The 19,485-nt window shown below is 47.8% G+C and overlaps 2 protein-coding genes across 19 annotated transcripts in view; one reads left to right on the top strand and one right to left on the bottom strand.

The window, feature by feature from the left end:
• Positions 1–13,834, top strand: part of SFXN1 (sideroflexin 1) — a 46,785-nt gene extending 32,951 nt beyond the window's left edge. For 9 of the 18 annotated variants that reach the window (XM_040603115.1, XM_040603122.1, XM_040603112.1 and 6 more), the window contains 3 exons: positions 4,887–4,936; positions 5,831–5,878; positions 7,113–7,229. In XM_040603115.1, coding sequence (XP_040459049.1) covers positions 4,887–4,936; positions 5,831–5,878; positions 7,113–7,209 — 195 coding nt within the window. In that variant the 3' untranslated portion in view covers positions 7,210–7,229. Of the gene's footprint in view, positions 1–1,161; positions 2,427–2,859; positions 3,162–4,260; positions 4,402–4,886; positions 4,937–5,830; positions 5,879–7,110; positions 7,230–10,028; positions 10,121–10,943; positions 11,028–13,755 lie in introns of those variants that run through there. The other 9 variants (XR_005829257.1, XR_005829260.1, XR_005829259.1 and 6 more) reach the window with 9 other exon arrangements.
• Positions 7,178–19,452, bottom strand: KIF20A (kinesin family member 20A). The gene is made up of 19 exons (XM_040603104.1): positions 19,312–19,452; positions 16,275–16,441; positions 15,734–15,823; positions 15,485–15,604; positions 14,293–14,431; positions 14,016–14,203; positions 13,787–13,931; positions 12,888–13,088; positions 12,530–12,641; positions 12,354–12,422; positions 11,632–11,775; positions 11,385–11,550; positions 10,968–11,138; positions 10,318–10,457; positions 10,123–10,225; positions 9,254–9,461; positions 8,774–8,865; positions 8,352–8,489; positions 7,178–7,832 (listed from the first exon to the last, which is right to left on the bottom strand). Exons 2-19 carry the CDS (start codon positions 16,434–16,436, stop codon positions 7,569–7,571), a joined length of 2,652 nt encoding a protein of 883 aa, XP_040459038.1. The 5' UTR covers positions 16,437–16,441; positions 19,312–19,452; the 3' UTR covers positions 7,178–7,568.
• Between the last annotated feature and the right edge of the window lie 33 nt (positions 19,453–19,485).

The raw sequence follows: 19,485 nt of genomic DNA, 5'->3' as shown, positions 1-19,485 counted from the left end.
ATTTACTGGATGAGCAAGTGCAGAGTAGGCATAGAATGAGCATACTTTGTCAAAGATTACTTATGTCCTGTATTCTGTTGATGCTAATGTAGTGTGAAGTCAAACACCTGGTGTTAGTAAATATATAAACTAAATCGACATTATGCACTGTGTGCACATGAGAGGGTAAAGAACAATAATGAAATTAATTATAGGGTTGTCTAACACAAGAGAAATAATATTGAGATGAGGAAGTGTATAATTCTTTACCAGTAAAGGGAGTTTCATCTTCACCAGCTGGTATCACTGATTTACTTACCAAGTAGCTCCGGGCAGTCTCAGCCTGGGGTTCCCACGGGTACCCGGAGGCAGTCTGTCTCCTTCCTGATAGAAAAACCTAGCCAAAAGAAAACGTGGTCTGAGTCTCCAGACCCTCCCTTGGAGAAGTGGTTTGGGTAGGGACTGGGAGGGCAAGCAAGGGAGGTTGCCTGAATTTGTTTGCCTAAGATAAAGTTTTCTAAAATATTAAGATTCTATTTCTTATTATTTCTGCCTTTCATTTTTTTCTTGTGCAGAGTTAATTACCCAGTTACATACACCATTTGAAAGTGCTTCTGTATATATAAATGAGGCATTCGGAAGAGGTCCCAAGTGTCTTCCAATTTTAAAAACTCTTTTTCCGTGAAATGCTTCGCTTCTCCCTTGTTAACAAAAAACACTAGTGCTCAGAATATAAAAACAGGAAATGCTGGACTTTTGGAGGGAAAGTCAGTGTGTGCTGCTTTTATCTCCTGAAAGAAGTGAGACTGCAGCACATCCAAACACACAATTTGTCTGCAGCATAATGAGTCCTATGCTGATTTGGCTAATTCTTAATTGCTTATTTCTTTTGACCCATACCCTGTTTGCAGAGTAGCTTTAAGCAGCTTGTGATACTGTTATGTTCATGAGAATGTGTTACCCAGAACATTATCCGTTGTTTACCAAAAAAAAAAAAATAATCATAAATTTCAAGCAAAAATTAAATGTATTTGACATGAGAGAAATATCACAAACACTATCAGATCAACTGGCAGATTCATGACATTGGTGAAGAAATTGCAGCAATCCTCAGGGTCTGGAGATAAATATCTATTGTTTTTGTGTGGTGTAATCAACATAAGGGTGTTGTGAATTTTTCAGATCAGCAAAAATGAGCGATTTCTTCAGTGACTACTCGGTGGTCTTTGGTACCATCATGACCATTTATGCTCACCTGTTCCTCCCCCTCAGCCTCAAAGACTGTGAGTTCAGGTGAAACACTGCTCTGCAGGTAGTCAGTGGTAACACTTGGTAGAGAATAGTATTAAAACCAATAAGCTGCATTTTTAACAAGCAGCTTCTGCATGTCTTCTTGAGGTTTCAGAAGCACCATCCCATTTGAACTACTCCAACACCATCCACATCTTTACTAACTCATTATTCTTAGCCTTTGCTTCGCATACCATCACTCTTGAAAATAATTCTTGTATGCTTGTCAAAGCCTATTAACACACAAGGCCAGAAAACAGGCAAATGGTTATGAAATAATAAAATAAAATGGTGTTCTGCAGTAAGAGAGAAAGAAATGCTTCTGGAATGCTGGTCTCAGTGATAGCAGGTTATCATGTTCTGATATTTGAAATAAGATGTAGGTTATGTATTAGTAATGTATTCATCCTCCATATTCCAATATTGTTTTCCACAAGGACATTTTGATGGTAACATTTAGTATGAATTAACAATATTCCCAAAAGTTACTGCTAGAAAATGACTCAAGAGGTTTTTTTTAAAACACAAGCACATGCCTGAAAAAGAATATTTCTTGACTTGAAAAAATATTTTTTATATATATGTGCTCTTGCTATAGGCTTTAGCAGTGGCTTTGGCTGCCATCTATGTGATTATGCAGTGTAGTAGTTCTTCATTAGGCTGTATAATGTCTGTGTTCATTATCCCTTCCAACATACACTTGACTAGCTCTTCACACAACCAAGTTACTTCATCTGCTGCAGCCGGATCCATAAACAACCTTGCTCTGAGGCACAGCATTTTATAATTTATTTTAATTACAGGTAACCTTTCTCCTAAGGAAAGAAATTATTTTTTCATAGAAACTTCTGAAAATTCTCATCAACACTGAAGTTTTAATTTATATTACTACTCTTACAGGTTCAGCTACTGTTTCTCTCCTGTTCTACACACTGTATTAACATTCAGGTTGATTACAGAGATTTCCTTATATATCCTTAAAACAACCTCCTTGGAGACAAGTATCTATTGGTTTTGTGCAGTGTAATCAACATAAGGGTGTTGTGAATTTTTCAGATCAGCAAAAATGAGTGATTTCTTCAGTGACTACTCAGTGGTCTTTGGTACCATCATGACCGTTTATGCTCACCTGTTCCTCCCCCTCAGCCTCAAAGACTGTGACTTTGGGGTCTCTTAGTCTGCAACTAAAATCTGTATTCAAAACTAGAACAGAGAGCCTTTTTTTTTTTTTTTTGTAAGCATCATTCTTGAATGTCTGATGCCTTAGAGTCCTCCTTGCATTCCTAATTTAACTGTCATTTCAGTCATTCTGGTTGTTTTTTTTTTTAAAGCAGGCATAGCTAGCCGAGGAAAACTGACAGATTTTGAGTTCCAACAATGAAAGGAAGCAGTTAGAAAAAATACGGATTTTGTTTGCTTATCGTTTCTCCGTTTTCTCTCTTTGCGGTAACCACTAAAGATGCCATAAAGACATCTGGAAATTAAATCCTAATTCATTGGGAACTGCCTTCTTCCAGAATGAAATGATAGTTCTCTAACACAGTAAATTCTTCTGCTGTCTTGTACTTTCTCCATTTTCTCTCTTTGTAGGGATGTACAGCCTGCATCTGAGTTTTGCTTTATTGTTTTACATTGTTTCCTGGACAACTCCAATTCTTAATATTGACCTCCCACTGTTAGAAGTTTACCTCATCATCTTTCTTGATTAATTCAGCGTGGTAACATTCTTGAAAAATAAAGGCTGTAACTCAGATCAAGTACCTCCTTGGCAAAAAATGTTCCAGCACATGAAATAGATGTTGTTTGTATTGTCTTTACTAGTAAACACCTCTCACTCTCTCTCAGATTAATGACACGCTCTGATAAAGGCATGAAAACATCTGTTACTCTTATGATAACCTCTAACAGTCTTTTCAGTTACAAAATCATGTTTGGAAGTATCTTGGGTCCCACACTCATACTGCAACATGCAACAACCCTCTCCCTTAAATCTCCTCAGAGACTGAAATCATTTGCAATACGGAGTTTGACATGTTCCCAGATACATGTAATATTCAACCAGTGCCACAGTCCTACATCCCTTTCACTGTCAGTCACACCGTCTCTTGTCATGAACTCTCCCAGCATATAAAATATAAAGTATTTTGAATGAATTTATCTTATCTGAGAGTCAAATGAAAGTGTGTTTAGTGGAATGCCAGAACAGCAGAGCACTGCTGCATTCACCCTTTATCCTTCTTGCTGTTGCTTTTTCCATTTATCTGTTGTTGCAGGTTATTGCTGAATTGCACGGTTCTTCCTGCACTCATTTCTGGATTACAGGTTGACTCGGGGCAGGGTGGGGGGGAGAAAAAAAAAGATAAACAATCTTCTACATAATTTCTTCTCCCTCAGGTTCTGTAGAAAATTCAATCCACACAGGCTTGTTTTCCATGCCTCTTACACTGCTGTGACCTTCCTTAGAACAAAGATTTGTCCTGCTGAGCTTCCTGAATTTCTTTTTTCTGTTTCTAGTCTCAAATAGAACCACCTTTTGTTCACCAGTTTCCCCTCTAACTCCTATATCTTGAGACATGCTTCTTGCAGAAAAAAAACACCATCTTTGTTGAAAGCATAATCTACTTTAGCATGTGATTTTTAACTCATTAGGTGTTTTGTTTTCAAATCAGCTTCCTGTTATCACAGCAGTTGTGTATGTCCTACTTACTGCAGACACTGATTTTATTGCAGCAACAGAAGGCCGTTGCAGCAGTGTTATTTAAACAGGTCTGAGTTTATTTTTAGTAATTAATTACAACTAAAATTCTAACATGGGAGGGAAGTGGATTCCTAAATCATTTAAAGGCCTACAAGAAAATTTACCGTATTTCTTGCCATATGTTCAAGTTCTGCAAAAGTTGCAGTAATGAGGAATATGTTAAAAATGCATTTGTAGGTTATGTGTTGCTTCCTCAGGTGTTTCCCCAATTCTTCTCCCCTTTTTTCCTTTAGCGAAAGGTGAACTCTTGCAGAGCTGGAGCGTGTCAGACTGTGCTACAGGGGCAAGTTCCTGCATGTCAGAGCAACTCATAAGACAGGAAAATGGGCTAAGCGAGGCAGACTTACGTGTTTCCTTTACACCTCTCATTTATGGTTAGTGGCTGCACATGCTGTTGCTCACAAAGTGAATCTCCAGCTGGAAGTTAAAACCATTTCATGTCGCCAAATAGACAGTTGGAGCTGTAACCAGATCTTGCTCTTGCAAAAGTCACTGTGCCCTTAGAAGTGTGGCAGCATCTTGCACTTGCAGCACCGCTCCAACCTTTGCCTGTGTTGGTAGCTACCGTGGGCTCGTGTGACTCAAAGAAATGGCCCATGTACTCAGGATCAGGTTGTAAGTAAATCAGTCAACAACCTAGTGTAGTGTTTAAGGGACACTTACTCAGGATAACATTGAGATCACTGGGAATTATTACTTTTCAAAGAGCTTGAGCTCTCAGATTGGAGCTCAGCATTAAGGTGTGCTGGTAATTGTTTTGCCTTCATCATGTCCAGGAATCTTTAGGTGCAATCTCTCTTACAATACAAGCAGGAAAGAAAAGACACCATGCTCACTATGTGTGGTTTGTTTTTAACAGAGGTTTCCTTGGATGAGTGCTCCCATTCAAGTTGGATTAGTTGGATTCTGGTAAGTGACTTCTTTGGCTTGTGCATGCTATTAAGAGAGACTTGTAGGGTTTTTTTGGAGAAAGTAACAATATTTCTGATTTGTTCAAAGAATAAAAAGTTGAGAGACTGGATGAGGATACTGATATGGAAGTAACTGATGATACATGTAAAAAAAGTAATTAGTAATGAAGAAGCAGCCAAGAAAACGCAGAGGGAGGGAGAAAGAAAGGGAATGGTAAAAAGGCATGTAGCAGCTCGATTTGAAAAGGTGCTTTGGCTGTTACCTCCCGTAGAGGCTGAATTCTTGAAACATTTTGTTAATGGAAAGTTTTCATTTGCTGTTGTCTAGCATAAAGTTGGCATACACAACAATGCAAAACATTGGAAGGACATCAAATTATTGGGTTTTTTGTTACTGTAGTAAGTTGCCAGTAGTCTTACTACTGTAGTCAGTAAGTAGTTGTCACACCGTGCCCCGGCACAGCCACCAATCCCCCACAAGGTTTCAAAGGTTCATCTACTGTTCATGCTGTTTCTTCATCCTCTTCAGGCCAGTCCACCCTGCTTCTTGCCTCTGCTGCATCCTTCTCCTTATCTCTCCTACATCCAGGGCAGCTGCTGCTCCTCCTCCTCCTCCCTCTGCTTCTTCCAGGTCTTTCATTGGCTGCTCCTCTTCCATGCCCCTTAGAGCTATTTAACTACTTAGCAGGAACCAGCCCCAGCTGCACCTTATGCACATCACTTATGCACATCAGCCAACCCACGGCCCCTGGAAGCCAGCTGACAGCTGGATATTGTTAATTAACCCAGCTTCATTCCTCTACAGCTTTCTGCCTAGAAGACCAGTCTTAAGGGTTTTGAATTCTCTTTTAGGACCCTAAATATTGTAAACCCATTTTTTTGTCTCCTGCAGTCTTGTGTTTGCAACACCCCTGTGTTGTGCGCTATTTCCTCAAAAAAGGTATGTATTCCTGATACATTATTCTTACTTTACTGTTACACTTCCAGATGCAATGTACTGCAGAGACAGAAACAAATGGTCATTGCCTCCTAGAGCATACAGTCTTAACTCCCATATAACAAGTGTGATAAACATGAGAATATTCAGAAAAATAACTGTGTTACTCATCAGTAATATATAAAGGTTGAATTAAGCTTGAGATGCAGCTACCTAGTAATAGTGAATAAGAGGTTTGGGTGAGTAATTTAACCATACTATTTCAAGCTGAGAAGTTTGAGCTTAATAATACAAAGTTAAGAATCACTGAAATGATTCATAAAAAAGGCTAATGTGGGCCAAACAATGCATTCATGTTCTGTAAGGTTATGGCTTCCTTAAATACAGTCAGAGCCCATTTTGTTTTCAGCTGGGAACTCCTCTGGTTATACAGAGCAGCACTTGATTATACATGCTTATTTGTAATTGAATTAATATTTTCCCAGAAAGACTTTTTCATGAATACACAAATAGCTCAGTACTGAAATACTGTCTTAGAAACAATAGTCATCATAGCTGAAATCATAATGAAACCTGAATGGGTTACCCACAAGTAATGTAATTTGCAATATGTAATACGAATAGGGGCTTGAATTCAGCCAAGCCATCCCTCTCATACCATTAGTGGCTGCCTAAACTTGACAAGCTGCCAAATGTAGCTTAAACAATGCAAGCTGCAGTCAAATCTGTTAAAATATTGAGCAACTAAAGTAGCTTTTGACTTCCAGAAACTTCTCCTCTGATGTAATTGAGTACAATAAAGCTGTCCGATAGGACGTTTCCCTGCCTGGCATAGCATAGAGTTGTGGTAGTTAAGCATCACTTGGCTTCCTGGAGATGCCTTTAAAAACAAGCATAGCAAGTGTGGTACACTTCTTAATTTTAACCAGAGCATTCCATTTCAGAGGAAGATCAGACCTTAAACTATATTTAAGAAGTCGCAGCTGTTATAGATGACCCAGCAAGTTTATTCACTTTACTATGAGATTTATTTTTATAAAAATAAACCTTTTATTCAGTTGAGTAAAGACAGACCGTTAAATATGCAAATACATTGTATTTAATAATAACAACAATAGAAACTTATTTTCCTAAAGCTAGCAACAAACCTCAAGCAACTAGGTAGATTACTATCCTTACAGTATTTTACATTCAGGTGTTTATCATATATAACCACTTTACTGTTTCTTTTGCTTAGTTCTATGTCTGTAACACGCTTGGAGCCAGAATTGCAAGCCAAGATCCAAGAGAACAACCCTGAACTAGAACGTGTGTACTTTAATAAAGGATTATAATTCAAGGAAGGGAAAATATATTTCAAGGAGGATCTTGTGAACTTATTTTTTAATTATGTACCAACAAAGTTGAAGATGAGAACTCACTTTTAACTTGTCTTTTTGTTAAACAACTTTGGTCATCCACATTCTTTTATATTTAAAAGACTTTCCTTGTTGTAGTGTTTAAATTGCAGAAGGCCATTTTGTCCACTTTGGTATCAATTAAAAGTTTATAAACATATATATCTAAAAATGTTTACATAAACTCAAGAAGCTACAATAACAATAAACAAGTACAGACAAAAATAAAAGATGCTATTATATTGGATTTGCCACCTGTGCCAGTAATAGCAGGGCAGGGAGCCCTTTGTGAAAAGTCATTGAGCAACTGAACGAAGTTGCCACCCTTTGCCAGCAACAGGACTAGTAGCTGAACGTGAAATAAGGTTGTAGAGGAAGGGCTTTTTGGTAGGAGGTTGTAGGTTTTCCCTGTTGGCACAGAAACGTTTCTTTATGCTAGATGGTGTAGGAGACTGGAGCTTCTGCACAGTGTGGTACTGTTCAGCAATGCAAGCTGTTTTCTTCCGCAGGTCTAGTTTTACCAGCATCATGTTGTTGTGCAGTTCTGCCAGTGTCTGGTCCTGAGAAATGGAAGGCAGTATATGTAAAGATATGACAAATTGTCTAGCTTTCTGGTTACTATGAACTGAAGAGGATAATTTTATAGGTTTTTTTGCCAAAATTCATTAACTGGAGTGCTAAATAAGGCCATGCATAAAGCTTCCACTGTCAACAGTGAAGCAGTTCAGTAACAAAATAGGGGCAGTAAGGCTAGGAAAAAGCCAAATCCGTCCTGCTGCAAGCATGCTGCCGTAGCAACTGTGACAGAGTGAAGAGGATACAGAAGTGAGAACTCTGAATTCTCTTAAGTGCAGGCTGCCCGTTAACTGAACGGGAACAATTTGGGTCTCCTTTGGAGAGTCAACTATACAGTCTGACTTGGCCACTGAACAAATTAGTAATAGAGCTTGTACTTAAAAATAACTTATTCTCTAGACACTATTACATTATCTGCTGCAAGAACTTTATTCTGTTGATGACAGCAAAGTGCATAGACTAAATCCCACCCCATGCAAGCCATAATAAAACAGACACATTACCTGTTTAGCCAGAATGTCATCACACATACAAAGGGCTTCTCGAAGTTTCCCTGCACTTGTAGTGTGGCAGCATGCTCTCCCTGCAGACTGCAGACACACTCCAAGTTTTTGTAATTCTGAACGCAGCAGTCTGATGTTCTGCAGAAGAAAGATTTAATACAATAGCTAGCTTTGACACTGCTCTGCAAGCAAAGCTGCTCCAGCATAATTCAGACACAGAACACTGAGGGAAGATCCTATCTGAGTGAGGTACACTGGGATCACAGATACCACAGCCTTCCACATCTCAAGGGTTTGTTTTCAACAGACCCAGTTCACCTTCAACTATTTGTTCAAAAACCTGAAAATGGCAACTCCAAACACAGTTTAAACTGGCAACCACCTTGCCTCCAAGCATTCCTTTCTGTAACACAGAGAGTTACCTTCTGTCCATCATCCAGCTTCCTGTCTACATCCACAGTAAGGGGTCTGGCAGAGGGAGGTGGCTGCATTAATTTCTGGTACTTGCACAACTCTATAAACAGACAAAAAGTAGTGAGCAACAGTACATTCATAAGCTTTCAGTTTTTCTGAAGTCAAGACTTCCCTTGAGATAAGCTACCACAGGCAAGCTGAGAAAAGCTTTGTATTTGTGCAGACATGCACAGACATTCCAGACTTCTCCCTTTCAATTACACAAGGGACTTCAGAATTTGAACAGGGAGCTGAAAATGGACTTTAAGGGAGGATCATGTCAAAAAGTGAAACCTTGTCCATCCAGTGCATTATTCCCATCATGTACAACTCAGATTGGATTCAGACATCCTGAAACCACTAATGTACCCTACTCAAAAAAGTATCTGTAACCTTCTACAAGGATTGCTCAGGCATAGTTCAGAACCAGTGCAGCATCACTGCCTTACCTGCTCTTACAGCATTTAACTCCATTTGGCATTGCTCATGTCTGGCTTTAGTATCTTCCAGCTCCTGTTGCAGAGCGCATGAGGTAGCCACTCGCTTTGATCGACGCAAGTCTTGCCCCGAGTTCTTTTGCTTAGTATTCAAGCTTTCCAATTTTTGTTTTGCCTCCTGCAGAGCAGCTTGGAGCTCCTCAATCGTCTCATCACGCTCCTTAGGAAGCAAGTTTGTTCAAACATTTAGCAAGATTTTCTTGACACAGCTTCTATGAAGCTTTCAATGTCTTTCTTCCAAGGGACTCTCTCAATCACACACACTTCACATGTTGGACCCAGCCTTTAATGTCCTCTAAGGGAAAACAGTGAACCCATTTCCTGGGAGTTTAAGCCCCTTTTTTACAGCCTCTGAAGGTACTTTTTGAGAGTTGGCATCTCCAAAGATGTCTGCAGCAAGACCCAGAGGCCACTCAAATGCCATGGCATGAAAAATACAGACAGGCCCATACTCATCATCACAGCTAGGAATAAGAAGAAAAAACTAACTAACTTGTGTTAACCTGAAAAGTGCAAGTAAACCACTAGCAAAAAGAATAAGGGAGGAGAGCTCTGCTCATGAACAAATAGAGGAGTCAATAGTTGCGCATTAGCTTCCAGATTAAAGGCTGAAAATTAGAAAACCTAGCAAGCTACATAAAGTAGTATATAAAAAGCAAAAATTGTGTATAAAGCTATCAAATAATATCACAAAAAATGCCTCAAAACCCAAAATCTTTCCTTTCAGGTTTGCATAAGTCACCATTCTGGACTCAAATACCTCTAGTCCCCTCTCAACCCACTGCCACTTTCCTGATGTCATTTCATTGCCCTGAACAAACCTGGATCTTCTCCTGGTAATAGTCACTCAGTGACTCCTTCAGGGTACTCAGTTTATCCTCATACAGTTCCTCCAGCAGCTCGAGCTGAATATCCATATGTTCGCTACAAAGAGAACAAACAACATGTCAGGGTCTGGCAATTCTTAGTACTGTAGCACACCTTGAACAAAGGGAGGGAGACAGCATAAGCTGTACCTCCACCATTGCTCCTTCTTTTGCATGCGCTCCAGCATCTCATTGCAGATCTCCTCACGGAGGCGCGCTTCTAGTTGCAGCTTCTCATACCGCTCTTGCACCAGCAGTAATCGTACAGCTTCTGCTACATGCAACAAGTGCTGCAAGAATGACACAAACTCCATTGCCCACACTGCACAACACAATTAAGACCTTATATAGATTAAGTGATCCCCTATCTGTAGGCTGGAGCGATCTAGGTTTAAGATTCTTTTAGTCACTTGAGAAGAGAGGTTACCAGGTTTGCTCTTCATTCCTCTCCCATGAGATGGCTTAAACACCGCACTGCAGGTGGAGCAATCTCCACAGCAGCTTCCCCTACAGCACCGCCCAGGGCTGCACCTGCATTTGCTACCTTGACACGCTGCAACCCAAGTCTCTGTAGGTACACGACTTCCATCTCGATCTTTCAGCTATTCCAGCTGCCTGCTTTGATTATCGAGGAAGTTTGATTATTTTCCCTCAGTTTAGCCATCTGCTTTGCATGTTTTTTGATCTCTAGATTTCCCTTGCAGAGCAGGAATTGTAGGTCAGCAACTGAGCTCTTACTGTCCCTATTCCATGTTCTTGCTCCTCTATCCATAAAGGCTGTAAAACAAATCACAACTTACCTCTTTGTCATACGTGGAGGCATCTGCTTCATCATCACTGCCTCCTTCTGATACCACTTCAGCTGCTGCTGCTGCTGTTGCCTCTGAACCCTGGCTGGTTCGCCTCTTGTGCTCTTTCATGATTGACTGGATGGATGGAATGCCCAGCTTCGTGGGAGGTGTCTGAACAAGCTGAAGGGGAAGAGGCCGTTATTACTAGTCCATAAAGCCTGGAAGCTTTATAGTCTTTAAACATGGCATTTCTCTGCAACCCTTTGCATTTAGCAAAGTCTGGAAATACTATAAAGGTAGTAATCCACTGGAGAAGCACAAGGAAGACTTGCAAGCATTGCCCCTGCCTTGTGGTAGAAAGGAGCCCATTCCCACAGAAGCAGGCTGTATCCTGACCATGCCGTGATGCTGGTGCATGCTACTTACCTGGCTAGCAATGGCTGAGAACTTGGCTACATGGAGCGTTTCATCATATGTAGATGCACACTGATTAATGTTAACAATCATACAAGAGTGCCCACGTCCAGTGAAGAAACCTTGGAACACACGGGTTAGCTTGCTGTCCCGGAAGGGAACCACCGTGTGCTTCATTCTGTGGGGAGAGAAAAGAGTGAGCCCATGGGAAAGCAGAACAGCCTCCCCATAGTCTCCCTCTGGAGTTTGGGATACTCACTTGGCCTGCTGGTTCTGGCGGAGGGCAGCAATGCAGCGACCCAGCGTGTGGAGGGAGGTATTGATGTTGTTTGCCTCTTTCATTCGGTCCCCGCTTTTCAGGTCTTTGCAGCGTTCTGACCCCGCAAGGTCACACAAGGATAACCTGAAAAAAACACAGGCGATATTCATGCGACTTACTAGGTTTGTCCTATTCTATGCTGGTTTAGAATTGAGACCTCCTGCGATCACCTACCCTGCTCACCTTCGCCATAAGGGCACAGAAAGCTCTTTTGGGATGTACAGGCTATTGCTGGACAGAAACCCCCAAGTGTAGGGGTTGCACAAGGTAACAGCAACATGAGCCTTACAGCGTCAAGTTCAAAGACCCTTTGCCAGTTCTCAGGACAGCCACTTCCCAGGTACTGCGACAACCCATTTCCAGATAACTACATCCCAGAACAGGCATCAAGCAGCACTCAGGTCGGCCCCTGCTGCAAGACCAAGGTTACTCACATTTACCTACATTCAGAAAGCCTGAGAATTACCTCAAGTTGCACTTTGCAGTACTCCTCACAAACTCTTCAGTCAGTTCCAAGTCTTAAGAGTGGGAACATTTACTCCTTCTAAGTACTTTCACCAAGACCTTCCTCAAGATACTTCCCATACCCCAGATCCACAAGAGACACAGGGAAGTTGAGTCTGCAGAGAACACCCCCATATCCTAGAGAGTATGAAACTTACTCGCTGATTTTAACAATTCCAGTGCCACCTCTTTGCAAGTGTAGAATCCGAATGGAGAAGACACTGTGACTGCAAAGAAACATGCATATTTTTAGAAAGGAAATGCAACCTTTAGAAGCCCATATAGAAATACAAAATTGTATTTCTACCTAAATGACCTCCCTCTCCCTTCAGACCTGCGACTGGAGTTGTGGTTCATGTGGGTGCTAGCAAAACTCTGGTTTTTCCGACCCAGTTTCAGGAGCTTCCAGGCCTCATCAGCATCCTGGACATTGATCCAGTTCAGATCTGGAAAAGAAGGCATGCATTGGGCAAGCCAGTTAGGAGACTTACAGAAAACTTAATTATCTCAGCCCCAACTTCACCATTGCATCTCTTTGACATTAACAAACTTAACAGTTCCATAATCCAAAAGCAGAGAGCTCTGAGGGGCCGCAGATGACATTGTGCTCCCAACACATCATTGCTAAGCCACCCAATCAGTCCTCAAGTCTCCCTAGCAGGCCAATAAAAATATCTTTCAGGTAAATCTACCTTTCACATAGGGGCTGCCAGTCTGGTCTTCACAGAGCCGCAGTGTCTGCCTCTTGCGGGTCCGGCTAGGTAAAGCTGGTTCTAACAAGTCATAGATTAACTCATTGTAAATCTCAAAAAAGGAGACCCAGATGGAGAACTGCACATCTCCTGCGTCAGCGAGTGAAACACAATCCGAGTCAGCCCAGCGAGGGCCTGGTTCTGGAAGGGGGAGGAAAATAAAAAAAATCACGACCACGGTTTTTTCACAGGTCCGACCTAAACTGTTTAGCTAGAGTGAGATATCTTTCTTCAGCAGAAACTACCCCACAAATTATTCTATATACCTCCTCCTATTTGGATCTACTTTAATGCCTGTCCCCAGTGAGACAGCCTAAAGCGTCCTCTATTCTGTGTAAGGACTTTTTATATCCTTGATCTTGACGCCAGAAGGATAGGACATTTCAAACATAACACTTCCCAGTATAAGTCAAGTTTTATTCTTTGTTACCTCAATCACTCCATGCTTCTGGGCACCATACCAGCTAGTAGTTCCTCCTCAAAAGTCTGAGCACAAGTGCTCAGTGCAACATGTCACTTTAGCACCCTACTTTCTGGCTATCCCAATAACCTTGCATTCAGCTGCTTAATAACCAACAATATTCCCTGAATGAAGTGTCTCTCCAGTAACTTCAAATCACAAGGCTTGGTTATTACGCAGTGGTGAATTCACATGTTGGCAAGATGCACATACAAAGTTCTTCAGCCCTGACGTCCTTATTTTTCAAAGGGAGAATTTGTGAAACTACAGCACCTTTGCTCCATTAGCCACAACAGAGCATCCAAATAACCATCACCTTTTCTTCCTCCGTTCTCCAACAACAAGTAGCAGGTAGTATGCAACATGCTTCCAGACATACCTTCTTGCTGGCTGGTGTCTGAATGGTTGGCAAGTTGGCTAGATGAGGAGAGGCCAGCAACTCCACTGTCAAAACTGCAACTAGTGGTGGTCTGGAGCCGAGATTCAGTAGTGGGACGCCTCTTCTGTGACATTAACAGCTCCTCCTGGAAGGAAACAGAGAACATGAGCACTTATGTAGTGTGACACCATCCTTTCCCTGTTAAACCTCCTAGAAGCCACACTCTTACCTCACGCAGACCCCCCCGCAGCATGGTCTGCTTCTTGTTCTCCTCCTGCCGCACCTGCGTGCTGTTCAGCAAGATCACCTCATTGGAGAGGGAAGGCTTCACATCCATGGCTTGGTACAGCTGGTCCCCCACACTGTTGAAGATGACCGCTAAGGAGCGAGGCAGAATCCCCCCATCTTTGTTGGTGCCTGAAGCAAGAATAGCAGCAAGCTGAGGATTCACATGTAGCAGCAGACAACTCCCTCAACAGGCTACTAACACCTGGTGTTTTCCTTACCCTGAATAGTGTGAGTCTTCCCTGAATTGGTGATGCCATAGGTGTAAACCAGCCAGTTCTGCCCATTCAGGACATCCTTTATGATCTGCTTCATTGTCGCATCAAAGAACAATTTCTGCCCCACATCTGGTCCAAAGATCTGCAAACAAAACATACGAAAAATGGCTTCATGTAGATCTGTCCAATCTTTTGACTGCTGATGGTTGTTCAAGTGATTTTACATAGTTCCTTTTTCCCTCCACTAACCCCACATCATGAGCAACAGATCCACCAGTAATTCCAGTCCAAGCCCCCTACATAAATAAACTGATCACTTGCGTAATCCAGGAACATCTAATATCACTACAGCCTCTAGTGTGTTTAGAGCCTCATGAACAAGAGTTCAGCATTTGCTGCCAAAAAAGTTGTCAGGATCAGCTTAAAAAGAGAAAAACTAAAGCAGCAGCAACAGAAACAAACTTAAGTAGAGGCGTGTTGTGGTTTAACCCCAGCCAGCAACCAAGCACCACACAGCCAATTGCTCACTCCCCCCTACCTGGAGGGATGGGGGGCAGAATCAGAAAGAAATGTAAAACTTGAGAGTTGGGATATGAACAATTTAATAATTTAAACAGAATAAAGAGGTAAGAACATCAATAATAATAATTATGATGGAAAGGTGGGGGAAAAGGATAAAATCTGAAGGAAAAGGAAAAACAAGTGATGCACAGTAAAACTGCTCACCACCCGCTGACTGATGCCCAGCCAGTCCCTGAGCAACGAACCCCCTCAGCTAACCCTCCAAGTTTATATACCAACATGACATCCCATAGTATGGAATACCTCTTTGGCTGGTTCAAGTCAGCTGACCCGGCTGTGTCCCTTCCCAGTCTTTTGTGCCCCTCCAGCCCTCTGGCTGGCAGGGCCCAAGAAACCAAAAAGTCATTGACTTCGTATAAACGGTACCCAGCAACAACATCAGTGCTGTTATCAACATTGTTCTCACATCATAGCCAAAACACACCACCGTACTAGCTACTAAGAAGAAAGTGAACTCATCCCAGCTGAAGCCAGGACAAGACATTTGTATAAGACTGCATAGTTCACACAGTGCATTGGATGCAGTAGCATTAGTAAGCCAGCTTTTCAAGTGGTAAGGTGGGTTTAGGCTCAAAAAAAACTTCCAGATGAATTGTTTGTCCCAATTACCTACCTTGGTGAAAGAGAATCTGTGCATCGCTTGTCCTATTCCACGTTCTGTGCTCCGCATGTTGAAGGAGTCTTTAGGGGCTTTTAGAAAAAGTGTCTCCGAATTCTCAATGCAGACACAGCCCTAAAGAACACATAAACCTCCGTCATCACAACAGCTTACAAGAGGCCATAGCATAGACAGCAAAGGATAACATCATCTCCCAGCTGGCACACGGGCAACCAGCTCAGATTGCTTCACCCAGTGTCTCACCTGGTCTTCTCTTTTTTCCACCTCTATAGGTTTCAGAGGTCGAACTCTCAGATAGACCTTTAATTTTTCATTACTGTCTTCTCTTACAGCCTGCAAAAGTCAGCAGATTAAATATGGTAGCCAGAGAGGCAATACACAACCATCCATCAGAACAGTAACAGAAGCCACAGCATGGAACACGTGTGGCTACCCCAACTAGTACTCAGTAGCTAATGGAGACTTCTTTGGTCCCAAAACCCCCAACAAGGCCAGAACCTTTCTTATGCATTTCCAGGCACAGCGTCCTTTTTTTTTCTTTTTTTTTTTTCTTTTGTTTATCTAGTAATTCAGACCAAGCACCACACTAAGAGCCATCCTGTTTAAAGAACACTTGCTGGCTGTACCGTTCGTAAGAGGAACTGCTCCCTGCAATACAACATTTTGGTCTAGCCCTTTCTGAAGGGTCTCTGTTGGCCCTGCACCACCAACACCTTTGTACAGAGATGCAGCATCTACAACTCAAAACACTGCTCTGTTTGTAACAACAGAGCTCCAGCCTCACCTGCTGGGAACCCTCCAGATTTGGTGAGATGGCAGAGAACTCCGACAGCAGGTTCCTGTGCACATCAGTCGCAAACCCTGTCGCTGTAGATTCAAGAACAGGGGAGGCTACAACACCGTCATCATCAGAGAACAGGCGAGGGGAGGCAGCTGATTGCTCCATAGCTCCTGGAGAAAGAGGGGCACAGGGAGGGTATAAGGTGATGTTGCAGCAGGCTTCTGGGAGCCCAGCGTTCGCTCCCTGCACGTACACCCCGCTACAACGCAATCTCCCACCACTGCCGCATCCACCCACTCCCCACAACCACACCTGCCGCACAGAGCCCTCCCTCGGCACGGACACATGGTGCTGCGCCCGGTCACCAGGCAGGGCCCGGGACAGGGCACACCGGGCCCCTGCACACACCGCCCGGCAACGGCGGCCCACCTCTCACCCCCGCCGACCGCCCGGCAACGGCGGCCCACCTCTCACCCCCGCCGACCGCCCGGCAACGGCGGCCCACCTCTCACCCCCGCCGACCGCCCGGCAACGGCGGCCCACCTCTCACCCCCGCCGACCGCCCGGCAACGGCGGCCCACCTCTCACCCCCGCCGACCGCCCGGCAACGGCGGCCCACCTCTCACCCCCGCCGACCGCCCGGCAACGGCGGCCCACCTCTCACCCCCCGCCGACCGCCCGGCAACGGCGGCCCACCTCTCACCCCCGCCGACCGCCCGGCAACGGCGGCCCACCTCTCACCCCCGCCGACCGCCCGGCAACGGCGGCCCACCTCTCACCCCCGCCGACCGCCCGGCAACGGCGGCCCACCTCTCACCCCCGCCGACCGCCCGGCAACGGCGGCCCACCTCTCACCCCCGCCGACCGCCCGGCAACGGCGGCCCACCTCTCACCCCCGCCGACCGCCCGGCAACGGCGGCCCACCTCTCACCCCCGCCGACCCGCCCGGCAACGGCGGCCCACCTCTCACCCCCGCCGACCGCCCGGCAACGGCGGCCCACCTCTCACCCCCGCCGACCGCCCGGCAACGGCGGCCCACCTCTCACCCCCGCCGACCGCCCGGCAAACGGCGGCCCACCTCTCACCCCCGCCGACCGCCCGGCAACGGCGGCCCACCTCTCACCCCCCGCCCGACCGCCCGGCAACGGCGGCCCACCTCTCACCCCCCGCCGACCGCCCGGCAACGGCGGCCCACCTCTCACCCCCGCCGACCGCCCGGCAACGGCGGCCCACCTCTCACCCCCCGCCGACCGCCCGGCAACGGCGGCCCACCTCTCACCCCCGCCGACCGCCCGGCAACGGCGGCCCACCTCTCACCCCCGCCGACCGCCCGGCAACGGCGGCCCACCTCTCACCCCCGCCGACCGCCCGGCAACGGCGGCCCACCTCTCACCCCCCGCCGACCGCCCGGCAACGGCGGCCCACCTCTCACCCCCGCCGACCGCCCGGCAACGGCGGCCCACCTCTCACCCCCGCCGACCGCCCGGCAACGGCGGCCCACCTCTCACCCCCGCCGACCGCCCGGCAACGGCGGCCCACCTCTCACCCCCGCCGACCGCCCGGCAACGGCGGCCCACCTCTCACCCCCGCCGACCGCCCGGCAACGGCGGCCCACCTCTCACCCCCGCCGACCGCCCGGCAACGGCGGCCCACCTCTCACCCCCGCCGACCGCCCGGCAACGGCGGCCCACCTCTCACCCCCGCCGACCGCCCGGCAACGGCGGCCCACCTCTCACCCCCGCCGACCGCCCGGCAACGGCGGCCCACCTCTCACCCCCGCCGACCGCCCGGCAACGGCGGCCCACCTCTCACCCCCCGCCGACCGCCCCGGCAACGGCGGCCCACCTCTCACCCCCCGCCGACCGCCCGGCAACGGCGGCCCACCTCTCACCCCCGCCGACCGCCCGGCAACGGCGGCCCCACCTCTCACCCCCGCCGACCGCCCCGGCAACGGCGGCCCCACCTCTCACCCCCGCCGACCGCCCGGCAACGGCGGCCCCACCTCTCACCCCCGCCGACCGCCCGGCAACGGCGGCCCACCTCTCACCCCCCGCCGACCGCCCGGCAACGGCGGCCCACCTCTCACCCCCGCCGACCGCCCGGCAACGGCGGCCCCACCTCTCACCCCCGCCGACCGCCCGGCAACGGCGGCCCACCTCTCACCCCCGCCGACCGCCCGGCAACGGCGGCCCACCTCTCACCCCCGCCGACCGCCCGGCAACGGCGGCCCACCGCTCACCCCCGCCGACCGCCCGGCAACGGCGGCCCACCTCTCACCCCCGCCGACCGCCCGGCAACGGCGGCCCACCTCTCACCCCCCGCCGACCGCCCGGCAACGGCGGCCCACCTCTCACCCCCGCCGACCCGCCCGGCAACGGCGGCCCACCCTCTCACCCCCGCCGACCGCCCGGCAACGGCGGCCCACCTCTCACCCCCCGCCGACCGCCCGGCAACGGCGGCCCACCTCTCACCCCCGCCGACCGCCCGGCAACGGCGGCCCACCTCTCACCCCCGCCGACCGCCCGGCAACGGCGGCCCACCTCTCACCCCCCGCCGACCGCCCGGCAACGGCGGCCCCACCTCTCACCCCCGCCGACCGCCCCCGCAACGGCGGCCCACCTCTCACCCCCGCCGACCGCCCCGCAACGGCGGCCCACCTCTCACCCCCGCCGACCGCCCCGCAACGGCGGCCCACCTCTCACCCCCCGCCGACCGCCCCGCAACGGCGGCCCCACCTCTCACCCCCGCCGACCGCCCCGCAACGGCGGCCCACCTCTCACCCCCGCCGACCGCCCCGCAACGGCGGCCCACCTCTCACCCCCGCCGACCGCCCCGCAACGGCCGCCCACCTCTCACCCCCGCCGACCGCCCCGCAACGGCGGCCCACCTCTCACCCCCGCCGACCGCCCGGCAACGGCGGCCCACCTCTCACCCCCCGCCGACCGCCCCGCAACGGCGGCCCACCTCTCACCCCCGCCGACCGCCCCGCAACGGCGGCCCACCTCTCACCCCCGCCGACCGCCCCGCAACGGCGGCCCACCTCTCACACCGACGCCGCCTCTCCCGAGGCCGCCGCTCCCGAGCGCACCGCACTGCCCAACTCCAGCTCCGGTTTTGGCGTTGCTACTCGATGGCCACGCGCACCTACTGTTGGGTTTCAAACGTCGCCCCCGCCCGCTCAGCCAATGGGGACCCGCGTCCTCGCAGCCACCAA

Source organism: Falco naumanni, chromosome 8, assembly GCF_017639655.2.
Source record: "Falco naumanni isolate bFalNau1 chromosome 8, bFalNau1.pat, whole genome shotgun sequence".
NCBI classification, from domain to species: Eukaryota; Metazoa; Chordata; class Aves; order Falconiformes; family Falconidae; genus Falco; species Falco naumanni.
This window is presented reverse-complemented; position numbering and strand designations above follow the sequence as displayed.